The sequence below is a fragment of the Gambusia affinis genome, linkage group LG22, assembly GCF_019740435.1.
Source record: "Gambusia affinis linkage group LG22, SWU_Gaff_1.0, whole genome shotgun sequence".
NCBI classification, from domain to species: Eukaryota; Metazoa; Chordata; class Actinopteri; order Cyprinodontiformes; family Poeciliidae; genus Gambusia; species Gambusia affinis.
In genome coordinates, this window is record NC_057889.1 from 22269956 (window position 1) to 22283662 (window position 13707).

Sequence of the window (13707 nt, forward strand, 5' to 3'; positions counted from 1 at the left end):
AGACTAAGAGAAGCAGACCTCTGTGTTATACATATTTATACCTCATATATGAAACTTTAAAATGGCTGAATACTTAAAAGGGAAAGTAAGAAGTATATCAAAAAAATAAATTATGAATTCAATTATGAATTGATGTTAACAGCAGAATGCTGTTTAAAACAAATATATGTTATTTTCCCCAGTGAATATGCAGTGTGAGATGCTGCTGCAGTAAGAACTACATTTGCTTAGTGTTTAGAACATATTTAATGGAGGTGTTGTTTTGTTTGACTAGGTCATGTGATGCAGTGCAGGATTGTGGGACTCAGAGAATTATTGTTTTTTAGTGGTGACAAAAGGATAGATGAATGTATAATTGATTTAAATTGGTTATCAGCCCTACAAGGCATTTCAAATTTTATTACATCATAAAAATATTAAAATACAAACTCGGAGAACACAGTCAACAATTGAAACAATAAATTTTGCTCCTGTTACACATCAGATTGTTGATTAATTTTTCATTTATAATGTTTTACAAGCAATTCTAAACATTTGGGTTTTTAGTCTAGATTTAAAGGTTTCAGCTGTTTTTCAGGTTTTTTTGGAAGTTTGTTCTTCTAGAAACCAGTTTATAATCTCATCTGGCTACAAACCCAGAAGAGAAGAGCTGGGTGTTGCAGAGCAGTAGTTGGTATCAGAATGCTGCTTTGTGTGCTGGTCCTCAGATCCAAGCTCTGGATAAGATGACAGTGGAAAGAGTTTCTGCAGAGAAGAGTGAGTGTGTGCAGAGGATGGAGCACTGGGCTCTGCAGGAGCGACTGGAAGCAGAGAAGAGACAGGTAACCAGACACTGCTGGAATAAATCTTTATAACTGAAACATTACAGGATTTTCTACAGGTTCTCCTCTCATCAGTCATCCTCTCTTCCTCTACATCTTTACCTTTTTTAGCTAAAAATCTAACCTCAAACAAACTTATGAACACAAAATTTGATTTCCATGAATCAAACTTTGAACACATGGATATTTAGTTGATTAACTTAAAGGTTTGTACAAAGACAAACAAATGTGACGATGTAAAATTTTCCTTTAAAGCTGGCCTGTGTGGCTCTGTGTGTTCTCCAAGCAGACATCTCTGGCTACTGAGCTGAAGAGCTGGTGTCTGTCCAAACTACAGAACATGGAGGTCCGCTTCATGGGAGACTCTGGCACCATGCTGCAGCACTCCTCCTCTCTGGCTGATGATCTGTGTGAAGCTGATGGCGCCAGCAGCACCGTCCAGCCTGCTGAGCGGGGCTGCAGCTCCCCGCTCCCACAGCCCAGCTGGGCTGAAGCCAGCTGCTCGGCCAGCCACTACTTTGTGGTTCATGCGGAGAACTCTCCAGGTGATGGCTCAACTAGATCTACACAAGTAAACAGAAACAGCTCCAGACAGTTCAGTTAAAAGTCAATAATTCCCTGCAGTCAGAAAATTTTTAAAAATCGACAGGCTCTGATTACAGACTACATATGAACACAGACTGCAGTAATCAAAACACTCACACTGTTTACAGCAGAGGTCTCTGACTGCAGCCCTCCAGGGCTGTTGTTAGGCCTGCAGCTGTTCCATGTCTCTCTGCTTCAGCACACCTGGCTCCATTATTAGCTCATTAGTAGAGCCGTGTAGCTTTACTGCATGCTAATTATGCAGTTTAGCCTAGTGATGGTGAGATGAAGCTTCATAATGAACTGAGGCGTTGCATCCAACTGTTTGACTCATGAGCCGTTGGTGCTTCATTTGCTCTACTGTGACATCAAGTGGACAAAATATGTAAAATAGGCAACATGGAAAAAACATGATGCATGAAGCCTGAAACTGAATAAACAAGTGTTTGTGATACTAATACATAAATTCTGATTATAAACAGCATTTTACCATTTACTTTGATTCACAAGCAAACTGATGAGCCAGTTCCTGAATCAGTCACATGGTATGGTCTGAATACCAGGCTTCAAATGTCACAGCAGCTCCATAACACAGACCTGGATGTGCTTCATAGAAATCCTGGATCACTCGACACACACTTTGACGCCTCGGCACAGAAGACACATCACTAGTTTAGAACTTTGATTCAAATGTAGGAAGAAGGTCTCAAGGTATGCAGTTTGATACCACTGCTTACAGACTTACATAACAAAATTCTATTAAAATGAATTAAAGTCAATCCAAACAGTAGAACCATGACTTTAAAAATAAACTACACACTGAACTGGGACTTTGTTCAACTTTAGGCCCCTAAAACCTACAATGCACTGATAAATGTACACCAATAAAGTGTTACTAAAAAATAAAGTGTTACAATTCATGAAAACATGAATTGAACGTTTTTAATAACTCCACAAAACATGATTTCTGATCAAATGGACTTGGTCAGTTTTTCCAAATTGATTAATAGTTTATGATTGAATGACGGCTCACTAAACTAATCTTTTCCACCTCCAACCAGATGGTGAGAAGGAGCATAAGACAGAGGCTGCAGCACCGTCATCTCTCCAGGTGGTCCGGCCTAAGGAGCGCTCTGCAGACACTCAGAGGAAAAAACAGAACCTGCAGAGAGTGGGCCTGGCGGACCCAAAGGCTACTGGCAGACCAAGGCACAGAGCCAGTAGCCTGTCTCCAGCCACAGGGCGGCGCTGCAGCAGCAGAGATGCAGAGAGAGGCCGGGTCAGAGTCAGGAAGCGTGAAAAGCATGCAGGCGGCAGGACCAGGTCAAGGGGAGATACGGGGGTCCGGACTATGGAGCTGCTCAGAGACCCCTCTGGTGGGCCCACCTTCGCCCAGGAGAGGGACAGTATGCATGCTGTGGAGGTGACCCAGTACTTCTTCGAGGCTGTGTCCACCCAGATGGAGCGCTGGTATGAGAGGAAGGTCCAGGAGGCTCGCTGGCAGGCTGACCAGAGGGCTCAGGCCGACAAGGCTGCTCTGGTCCAGAGGATTGCTAAGCTGGAGGAGGAGCTCCGTGTTCTGAGGACAAGTCGCCATGACGACTACTAACACACCTCTTCAGAACATTCTGGCCTCCCAGGGAGTGGGGCTGTCTGGAATATTCAGCACCTCCATCCATGTGGCGCTGTTATTGCAGAACTGAGCAAGTAACTTCATATGTTCATACAGTTCTTTTTTGAAAATAACATTCTTATGTTCTTAACATAAGGATGCTATGTAAAGAAGCACAGCATCTTCTTCATTTAGCATCCTTGAAATCCACTAGGGGTCATAGTACATACTATGTTCACTATGATCTGTAGTGTTCACTATGATCACACCATCATGTGGGGACATGCCTGCCTGCCTGCTGGATTCAAACAAATAAGCTATGATGTATTTATAACACTGAATGTGGAAAAACTTGGTGGATTTCCAGCCATTTGTTTCACTGCATAATGAGTTTTATTAAAGCTGTAGAGTTAACACGCAGATTGTTGAAGACTAAAGAAGAAACACGTTTAAAATGCCACTGACGTAATTAATTTGCTGTTTGCTGGATGAGTCAGGAAGGAAGCCCACAAAGAGCACATCATGACATCACTGGACCAGTAACAGCTTTTTTCTCTAGTTAGGTGAAATATTAGAGATACATGGAGGAAATTTACATCTCATTAGTTGGGATTTTAGATGTTATAGTGATTTAAATACAACCCCAGGAGTAGAACGTTCATTTTTTATGTCATACATCCTTTTTAACCAAGTGCACACTCAGGGAATCCAAGGGAAATTCCTCAGAAGAATCACGGATCTTTGCCTTTTTGTCTAGATACAAAAGATATGAGCTAGATATTCAGAAGGAGAAACAGTTCTGAAATTCCTGAGACTAGAAACAAGTGTTTTGTCCCTTACTGAGAGCCGTACATCTGCAGTGGTCTCTGACTGCAGTCCTCCAGGGCCGCTGGCTTGCAGCTGTTACATGTCTCTGCTTCAGCACACCTGGCTACATATGACTACAGCTACATATCATTAGCAGAGCCGTGTAGCTTGACTGCATGCTAATGATGCAGTTTTAATTCAAATGTAGGAAGTAGAATACTTCTAAATGTTGCAGGACTCTGGTCCTTCAGTCTGCAGTGGTCAGTTTGAGACCCCACAGCAGAACTTCCTTCAGTGACCTGGTTCTGTAGCCCATAATGCTATTTTAGTGTATCAGGTAATCTTCAATGTAGTTAAGTATGAAGATTCTACTGTGTCTTCATACAGAGAGGAGTGTTTGCAGTTTACACTGAGGTCATAAACAATTTGGCTTTCATAATAAAACATAAAGTAGATATTGACGAGGGTGGGATTCTTCGTGAACATGAAACGTGATAAATCTCTCCTGAAGCTCAGCTCAGTGTTTAAGGTTGAATGTGTTGCATGAAGAACAGCCGCAGTGTTACTTTCAGATGTCAATATTCCCTTCACATGAATAATGCACTCTGATCATGATGGCAGAAAACATGATAAAAAAAATGCGTTGCAGCTGTGCGATAGTTCCTTTATTGCCTTTTTAATTTACATGAAATACCTGATTGGCAGATGCTGCACTGGCCTGTACATGGACGTCATGAACACAAAGGGCCACTAGGTGGCCCTTTGTCAGTCAAACTGAATTCCTGATTTTCTTCACTGAAGAAAAGTAAAGAACACTCCTGAAGAACGCAGAGGTCAGCTTCTTGCCAGCGACAGAGACTTCTGCAGCTCCTCCAGGTGGTTGGTGGCCTGTGTGATCATCATGCGGATTGCATCCTGAGCCAATGAGAAAGGGAGTGGAGATCAGTGCAGCCCACATACCTGATAATGGGATCTTATTACAAGTGGACACCATCAGAGAAAATAGCACTGTATATAGATATGTAACTTAGAAAAATAAGTCTACTACTGTATAAAAAGACTCACCAAGCTAGATATGATTAACTTTTGCTTAGTACCTGGACATGAACCCTGAGCTTTGAAGGTAGCTGTTAAACATTTACTTACATTTTACTACCAAGATCTTTGCATTTTGTTCGGCTGCGACATCGGTTAATCGCTCGTTTATCCATGATCAATGAAAATCATCCTACATCAGTTCTTTGTTTCTTCTGCATTCTGTTCTGTCTTCCCAAACCCGGTTCAGGTTCTGCTGGAGGTTTCCTCCTGTTAAAGGGGAGTTTTCTTTCTCTACACTGTCACTACATATACGAGGGATTACTGCAAATTCAACGACACAACCTAACACCTGTCTACTGTCACTACGTCCAGGAGGGTGAATGATGCAAGTCAATCTGCTGACTTTCCTGGGGTAGAAACTTAAGCTGAAGGTAATGTTTGATAATTAGGATTCATTTAAATGTACTTGTGATATAAATGAATTGACGTTATCTGTAAAGTGGTTTGAGATGGCGTGCCAACTGGCGCTATATAAATAAATCATAGAACAATTACCTATAAACCTAACAGGCTGACTGACTTAGGTTATTCTACCTCAGCCTCCTACTACAGGCTTAGGCTGCCGAAGGACAAACTTACACTATCATGTCTCAATTTTTATATTTATAAACTATTGCTGCTATTAACTCCACATATTGTCTTTGACACATTTCTATGTTTACTTGTATTTCGAATCTAACTGCACTGGAATGAATCTATTAACTATGGAATATGAATCGGACCTGCTTCTCTTGTAAAATGAGGGGCTGAACGCATGATGAGTCCGTTATGAAACGGAAAAGCTAACAGTCTGAAGAACCTGGTTGGTGGCGTTCTTGTTCCTCTTGAATTCCTCCCTGGCCCAGTCTCTCAGGTACTTCCTGTCCGCCTCGCCCGGAACTTGGCGGATGGTCCTCAGCATGCTTCTGTAAACTCCCAGAACCTTCTGCCTCTGTAGGAACTGACACACCAACTGCTGTTAGCTCCCACCGTCCAGCTCTCAGTCTCAGAGCCGGTCTCGGTTCTAGTTTACCTGCTTTAAAGAGAGCGCTGCTGGCGGTAACCTGGAGCCCATCTCTGTCCAGCTGGGAGCAGACAAGCTGCTGTTTTTTTTTTTATTTTTTTAGACAGACTGCTGTTGTCCTGGGGAAGTTAACAGCTGCTTCACTGGACGCTGGAGGACTCGCTCCCTTTGGTACAATAGCGCCAGCTGCTGGATTGGAGGTCAATCATGACATAACAGAAAATCACATTTCTAATAAACTTGTTCGAAAATTCAATTTTAGTTTAATTAGTTCAAAGATTTTTGAAGCATCACGAAGGTCATGATGCTCTGTAAGGGGTGGAGCAGAGGACTGGAGATTACTCTATATTGACCTTCTTGCATTGCAACATAATAAGCTGGGATTTCAATAAAAAGGCACACTACGTGTTGAAACAATTTTGAAAATGGGTTAAATTGATTTTTTATACAAGAATATATCAATAATAATGATGGTGATCGTCAAGATAAATATTTCTGGGGAAAAAAGCAAACAAAAAACCGACAGAACCTATGAATTACAGTGCCCTGAAAATGTTCTTGAACTCGCCTTAGTTACCTCTGGTTACACTTACCGTATTTTTTATTTTTTTTTAATCATGAATGTTGTTTATTGGTGTAAAACTAATAAATACTAGAATTTGTGTTAAATGCCTTAAAATAATTCTGAGACATGGGAACATGATTCCTCAGTTTTCAGAGAAGAAAAAGAAATGCTTTTAGAATCATCAAAGAGGAACACAATGTTTCAGTCTGAAGCTCACACTATGTACTGTTCATCACCCCATGGGATTCCATCAAAAATGTATAAATTTGCTCTTTATTTGCCAGAGTTACTTGAAATAATTTGTTCCCCTCCATAACATGGCAACAAATTAATTTATCACATAAATGGATGTTACATCTAATGCCTTTTGAGACTTTGAAGCCTTCTTTCCAATAGTTACCTTGGAGAGTGTTGAGAAATCCTCTGTTGAAGAAAACTCGGATCAAGGCTGGACTACAGGAGGGACGTTGTGAAGTAGAACTTTACAATAGCTGAACTTCAGTCCCACTTCATGGCACTTGATCATTTAGATTGACATTCAATCCATCACTAAGCTCAAGCAGACCTTCAGTTCATAGATTAATTTTAATTTGGCAGAAATGGAACAGACTGGTGATTATTTGTAGAATTCGAAAAGTTTTGATGTCTGCTGGGATTCATTGACTGTTCAACAAAATGAGCCATGTATACATATAATGACTTTTAGCTTTGTTTTCTAGCCTTCTGCTACTCCGGATAATAAATTATTGGTCATATAAAAATGCACATTAAAATCAAAAGGAGGGGATGAGACAGATGGCACGGTTTTTGCTCTTAGAGACACTGAACAAAAAATAATTAATTAGTTGTTCTTATGAGATTAACACTGAGCATAAAACATTTAGACATGCAGGTAGAAGTGAGGAGTCAGTTTTAGCTTTTCTGAGGACAATTTTTTAGTTTAACCAAATTCATGTTCTTTCCATAAAACTTTATTATGATCGATTCAAAATAATAGTAAAATAATGATCTAACAACATGGAGCAGAGTTGTGTTGCTCCTCTGCCAGGTGAGAGAAATGTGGCACAACCTTTAAACCTCAGATCTTTACATCATTCACATTAGCAGGTAAATACATAAAATTTCCATATTTCTGCTCATGTACACATCAAAAACGTCTCACATTTGTCCTGTCAGCATGAGGCTTTCCTTCCAAACAATAGCTGAACGAAGTGTTTAAATCAAAGCTTCAGCATCCTGATGGGGTTCCCCAAGGCACATGATTAGGTCCCCTGACCCTCCATCCCCACATACTGTGACCCAGTGAAGACATGGACAGTCTTGACCCAATCTAACACATTGGAGTCTGTCATCTTCAAGATAGTGGTTCCATCTTTGCTCAAAATGTTTCATGTTAGATGTTGAAGATTCCAACATGAAACATCATCACACCCTGCAGTCACACTGGGGAAAACAACAGGCTGAAGGCACATGGTCAGAGGGCCTGCTCTGCAGGTTCCAGCAGTTAGCTGCTGCTTCTGGCCTGCCTATTGGTCAGCAGCTGTGATGAGCTCAAACCACTGCCTGAGCGCGTCGCTCAGCGTCTCCGGCAGGGCGTTGACATCCCGCAGGATGACATAGAAGGGGAAAGGGAACTCGTCCATGTAGGAGCGGATCTCTGGCAGCTCTCCTGGCCCTTTGAAGATGGGCACCTTGATGTCCAGGATGGAGTCCTGCAGCACAGCACAGGCTTAGTATTCATTCTACAGAGGACAGAAGGGTCGGCTGTCATGCTCTCACCCGGGTGTTGGGGTTGTCCAGAACCACAAAGATCACAAAGATGTTAGCTGTGCGTGCTGCCTGCACAGCTGCCACCACACGCTCCTTGCCCTCCAGGAACAATCCCCTGCCGTCAGACACGATGAGCAGCAGCTGGGCCGTCTCTGAGGGTCAGCAGGAGTCAGAGTATGAATCATGATTTCACTCTGCAGTGCAGAGCAACACTTTGTCCAGCCTTTAACAAACACAATCCTGACACATTGTCTCATTTAAAGTCAGCAGCTGTCACAAAGCGTTAATCAGGCTTGGATTACCATCAGGCTATTGAATATTATCTCAGATTATTATTATTAGAGGACAGGTCTTGTCCTGGCTTGGTTGGACATTTTAAGGTGATCCAGTTGTGGTGAATTATTTATCTTTATAATACATTTATTAACATGGAAACAATTTGAACTTCAGACCTTCATCCTGAAAGGCATCAGTGAAGAACTGTTCCATTCTCAGCCATCTCTTTTATTACTGAATGGATATGATATTATGATGTTCAACAACAGCTCCATTGGATTCCCATCTCATATCACATCAACTATAAAATACTCCTAACTGTCAAAGCAGTTCACAACCTCCCCTCCAACTTTTGGACCTCCATCACATGGCTTCACCCCGGTGCCCTCAGATTCTGTTCTTCTGTTCGTCCCTCTGAGCATTCAGCCGCTCTGCTCCCACCTGATCTCCGTAACATCGAGTTTTTTCCACACTTCAAGTCCAAACTCAAACTCATCTGGTTCAAGTAGCTTTGGCTCTTTGCAATCGCATTGTCTTTTTAAATCTTGTTTGGTACTTCATTTTTACTATATATTTCAGTTTTGTGTTTGTTTTTATGTTACACTATCTAAGGTGACCTTGAGTGTCAAGAAAGGCGAATACAAATAAATTGTATTATCATTATCATTATTATTATTATTCAGTAATGACCGGTCCAACAGTGTGATGCTGGTTTACCTGAGCTCAGAGATCCTGGAATTTGCTGTCGTGCTGAGAGAAACATCTTAGTTGACGTTTCCAGAAACTGTAGAAGAGAACAGAGAACCAGTCAGGCTGCCGTCCCAGAGGTCAGAGGAGCTGACCTCCAGCACAGGCTCTGTTCCAGCAGCAAAAACACAAAACTGCAAGCAATCCTCAGAGCCGCTGGGGAAATTCCTACCTGAGCTATCCTGGTCTTCTTCTGTTGGAACTGACAAAGGCGCAGAATGCGAGCCCCCGACTCGTCGTTAAACTGCTGCTGGAAGGGATGCAGCAGCTGCATCTGCTCCCCAAAACTACACACAACAGAACTATTAACTTCATGTTTACATCGAACCAAAACATTTGTTTCATTTCTTCCTCCAGATAAACCGACTGCAGTTCTGTGGGTTTATCTTAGTGCTGTCACCTGCACACAGACACCTGGCCGACCTCCAGCAGAGTGAGAGCATTGATGATCACTGACAGGGACTCGAACGCCAACTGGAACACACAGAGGAAGCACAGAGAGTCACCATGTTTACACGACGATGTCAAACAACTGGACAGTTTTGGATTCAGGGGCAGAAAGGACTTTGAATGCGTCTTCCTTCTTAATGAAGAAGTTTTTTTTTCCCAGCAAAAAAAGTTGTGAGCTCCATTAAAGTCATGTCTGCAGTCGGGGACGTGTACCTGTTTGGAGTGATTGTCCACCATGCTGGAGGAGTCATCCACTGCTAGACAGATCTGGTACTCTCTCTTGCTGGGCTTGGTCCTCCTCAGCCAGATCTTGTCTTTTCTGAACTGACTGGCGATGTAAGGGATCACCTTCCTCATGTTCAGCCGCTTCCCTGTGCGGTAATCCCCACTGAGGAGCAGCCACAAGAAAACACACACACACACACACACACACACCCATACCCATCACCAACCCGTGGTCATCTCAGGGTTCTAGCTCAGCAGGGACACAACATATCCATGCAGAGAGTGTGTGCTGACCGGAGCTTGGCAGCCTGCGTGGGCTCCAGGATGAGACGCAGCTGCTCACACAGCTGCTGGGAGAGGGCAGAGGTCAGGGCCTGGTACTGAAGCCACATGGAAGCTGCTGCAGCCTCCTGGAACCAACACAGCAGCAGGGAGAGTCTGAGCCGCAGTAAAACACCAACACCACGCAGATACCATGCTGCATTAGAACAGAAGTAGCCTGGCAGAAATCCGACACTCTGCTTCCTCCAGAGGCTCTGGGCTCACACGCTGAGAAATGATTGCTTCCTGGAGGCCTAGACTGTGTTCAGGTTTGAAATTTTGTCCAATCACTAATGTTTGCCTGTGATATGTAATGTGTCAGTTTGATGGTAAGAAGCTTCCTGAAAAAGTACCTCCGTTAATCAATCGATCACATGTCAAAAACATATAATACACACACACACACACACACACACACACCATATGATGTGTGTATTGATGCAGTCCGTCTTGAAAAATTGCTTATGGTTAGATTTGTATTATGGTTATAGTTGTATATTTGTGTTATTATGTTATATGTTTATTACATGTTTATTATTATGTATTATGTTTGTATTGTTTGTTATATTTGTATTATTAACATTCAATGGAGTAGCTTATTAACTAATAAGCAATTTTTCCATGGGACTCAATAATACTCTCCCCTCTTCCTGTTAGAGGATGTGGTAAAACCACCAGAATCTCTAGTTAATCTGAACTTCCTGCTTCCTGAAATGCTGACAGAATCCAGCTCACTGGTGACCTTGCTGTCAGATTCATTTTTGACATGAGGAGACAGTGAGGGGGTTCTGTCACCCTGTTTGTACATGTCAGGTGTACATACTCAGTGGTTGACGTGTAACCCTTGACCCCAGGATGTATCCTGGGGTCAACCAGCTGAGAGTGCCTCACCTCCTCCTGGGTTCCTGGAGCCAGCTGACGCCAGGCCTCCAGCTGCAGCTCCATCTCCCTCCTCAGCTCCTCTGGGTCTCGCTCTGTCTTCTACAGAAACACATCTGCAGTTAATAATAACTACTCCTTACAGTATTGTCTGATGTTATTAGATTTTGGGGCATTGATGCTTCTGGACAGGAAGCAGTGGTCAGGGCTCCACCTGCTCAGACAGCAGCAGGAGAGCAGGATCCGTGTGAATGGTGGATTCAGTGCTCCTGGTGGATCGCTCTTCCTCTCCAGGAGGCTGTTGCTTCTTCAGCCTCTCATCTTCCTCATCCTGCCTCTGCTGCTCAGTCTCTCTGCTCTCCACACCTGAACAACAACAACATGGAGGCTGAAGTTGGGCAGAAGGAGGGGGAGGAGCCTAACATACCAGGATGGGTTCTGATCTCTGGAGGACACAGCTCACATCTGGACCGGACCAGACTGGACCGGACCAGAACTGGAAAAAAAACAGAACAAGGACCGGACCAGACTAGCACCGGACAGGACCAGACTAGAACCAGACAGGACCAGACCGGTCCAGAACCAGAACAAGAATTACATCAGAATCAGACCAGAACTGGACCAGAATCGGTACCAGAACCAAGCTGAGTATTCAGGTCATGAGGAGGAATCGGAAACCTTTCTGGGAGAACTTGGAGGTCTCCAGTTGCTCTGGCTTCAGCTCCTCTACATCAGCAGACAGGAGCTGTTCCTCCTGGTCCTCTGTCTCCATGGCAACATCATCATTTTTATCTTCATCCTGATCCTTCAGAGGTCCTGCTGCCTTCTGTTGCTCTGCATTGGCGACATCTGAAAGCCAGAATCAGAGGGTTCCGGAGCTCCAGAGTGATGTATGTGTGTGTGTGTGTGTGTGTGCGTGCGTGTGCACGTGTGTGTGTGTGCGCGAGATCACTGACCGTAGGTCTGGGAGTCGTAGGCCGTCTCCGCAGGTCGGATGTGTTCATACAGGTCTGAGTCGTGCTGGCTGTCTGCCTGCCTGCTCTCAGAGTGCTCCTGGCTGCTCTCTACTGTTCGCAGGCGCTTGTTGACGCGCTCGCTGTAATCCCCTGTCGAACGCTCGTTATCCGCTTGGCCCGGTTTCCTCTTAAAGCTCTGAAACAGGAAGTGGAAGAACATTGTTCCAACTGAACACAAACATGAAGAACAGCACAGTGGGATGAAAGAGAAGTACCTGAGTCTGGCTCTGAGTCTGTTTCTGAGACGCCATCCTGGCCGTCAGTTTGGACTGGTGGCCTTCTGATTGGCTGGCATCAGCTGCACCACTGCCATGCTCCTAGAGGGGGGAACAAAAAACCAAGCAGGAAAACCAAAGAAGCAGGCCTGTATTAGTGTCACTTTAAGTTCACTCTACATTTCTCAAACTGTTAATCCCACAGTCCTGATGCAGTCTGATGATGTTTTGGTTGTCTGACATGCAGCTTTACATTTAACTTCTAGCTTTAAAGAGGAGACTGGAAGCTGAGGCTGCAAACTGGGCCGTGTTTGATAGTTGGTATAAGGTGTTCGTGCTAATTCTCTGCCTTGAATCCTATTGAAAAGCTAAGCATGACTGACTCCTCTCAGTCAGTTGCTACCTCCAAGTTAAGAGACATTGATATCTGAGGTAGAGAATCCATCTGCCTCCTACTGAGGATCAGGAATTTTAGAGGCCAGAAATCTCCATCAGCTGTAGAAGAACCAGATGTGATTTATTTTAAATGAATGAACATGTGTGCAGACTGTTTCCATGTTGTATACCAGAGTGGCTAAACAAGGTTGAGATTTGCCCCAGACGAGGGCAGCTGGATGGAACGTTACCTCTTTAGCCTGATCTGTCTCTGCAGCGGCACCAGCCAGCTCCACAGCAGAGTCACTCTGAATGTTCTGCTCTCCAGTCTGACCGTCTGCACCATGCTCCTTCCTCTCAGCAGAGCTGGGCTGCTCATCATCCTCACTCTCAGCTTCATCCTCCTGCTGGACGCCCCAACAAAACACCAAAACAATGAGGCTGTTAGCAGCTCTGGGTTCCGTCACACCATCAACTCTGTTTCTACTCAGACCTTGGGTATTTCTCCTCTGTCATCTCCAGCAGCCTTATCTTTTTCTTCCTGTGCTTCTCTATTCTCCTTCCCCTCCTTTTCTTCTTTATCTTCATCAGCTGCCTCTTCCTCCTCTTCCTGTTTCTCATGTCCTTTCTCATCCTCTTCCTCAGATTTGGGTTCCTGGTTCTGTTCATCGTCTCTCTGGTTCTCCATCTCAGTTTCTTCTGACTCCTCTTCCTCTCCATCTCGCTGTTCTTCCTCTTTCAGCTCCACCTCCATGGCCTTGTCATCGATGTCTAGAGGGTTTTCATCTGAAAAGTCCAAACAGTCAATAAGTCATTCACTATTTGTAGAAACAAATCAAACAGGACATTTAGGAATGAAAAGTGCTTTTAGTCTTACATATTAAACAAAAGGAAAACTTAAAATAGTTCATATTAGAAGATTTTTGTTCAGCTAGCCAAGTC

General features: G+C 43.7%; 3 protein-coding genes across 9 annotated transcripts in view; 1 reads left to right on the forward strand and 2 right to left on the reverse strand.

Annotated features, from left to right (window-relative positions):
- The window catches only part of ankrd6b (ankyrin repeat domain 6b), a 47131-nt gene extending 41701 nt beyond the window's left edge, over positions 1 to 5430 (forward strand). For 3 of the 5 annotated variants that reach the window (XM_044105711.1, XM_044105712.1, XM_044105709.1), the window contains 3 exons: positions 708 to 821; positions 1108 to 1366; positions 2468 to 4331. In XM_044105711.1, coding sequence (XP_043961646.1) covers positions 708 to 821; positions 1108 to 1366; positions 2468 to 3015 — 921 coding nt within the window. In that variant the 3' untranslated portion in view covers positions 3016 to 4331. Of the gene's footprint in view, positions 1 to 707; positions 822 to 1107; positions 1367 to 2467 lie in introns of all 5 variants that reach the window. The other 2 variants (XM_044105713.1, XM_044105710.1) reach the window with 1 other exon arrangement.
- lyrm2 (LYR motif containing 2) lies at positions 4476 to 6113 on the reverse strand. The gene is made up of 3 exons (XM_044105714.1): positions 5936 to 6113; positions 5723 to 5863; positions 4476 to 4740 (listed from the first exon to the last, which is right to left on the reverse strand). Exons 1-3 carry the CDS (start codon positions 5975 to 5977, stop codon positions 4660 to 4662), a joined length of 264 nt encoding a protein of 87 aa, XP_043961649.1. The 5' UTR covers positions 5978 to 6113; the 3' UTR covers positions 4476 to 4659.
- Positions 6114 to 6892: 779 nt separating this feature from the next.
- Positions 6893 to 13707, reverse strand: part of mdn1 (midasin AAA ATPase 1) — a 59794-nt gene continuing 52979 nt past the window's right edge. For 2 of the 3 annotated variants that reach the window (XM_044105704.1, XM_044105703.1), the window contains exons 89-102: positions 13259 to 13551; positions 13017 to 13172; positions 12391 to 12492; positions 12116 to 12311; positions 11838 to 12008; positions 11374 to 11525; positions 11172 to 11261; positions 10254 to 10369; positions 9948 to 10122; positions 9685 to 9758; positions 9457 to 9571; positions 9255 to 9321; positions 8271 to 8413; positions 6893 to 8203 (exon numbers count right to left, since the gene is read on the reverse strand). In XM_044105704.1, coding sequence (XP_043961639.1) covers positions 8018 to 8203; positions 8271 to 8413; positions 9255 to 9321; positions 9457 to 9571; positions 9685 to 9758; positions 9948 to 10122; positions 10254 to 10369; positions 11172 to 11261; positions 11374 to 11525; positions 11838 to 12008; positions 12116 to 12311; positions 12391 to 12492; positions 13017 to 13172; positions 13259 to 13551 — 2036 coding nt within the window. In that variant the 3' untranslated portion in view covers positions 6893 to 8017. The remainder of the gene's footprint in view (positions 8204 to 8270; positions 8414 to 9254; positions 9322 to 9456; positions 9572 to 9684; positions 9759 to 9947; positions 10123 to 10253; positions 10370 to 11171; positions 11262 to 11373; positions 11526 to 11837; positions 12009 to 12115; positions 12312 to 12390; positions 12493 to 13016; positions 13173 to 13258; positions 13552 to 13707) is intronic. The other variant, XM_044105705.1, reaches the window with a different exon arrangement.

Coding starts and splice junctions, on each gene's coding strand:
- lyrm2 (XM_044105714.1), bottom strand. CDS start 5,977: ATGGGCTCCAGGTTACCGCCAGCAGCGCTCTCTTTAAAGCAG. Junction 5,864..5,935: donor CAGCGCTCTCTTTAAAGCAG/GTAAACTAGAAC, acceptor TTGGTGTGTCAG/TTCCTACAGAGGCAGAAGGT. Junction 4,741..5,722: donor ACAAGAACGCCACCAACCAG/GTTCTTCAGACT, acceptor TCATTGGCTCAG/GATGCAATCCGCATGATGAT.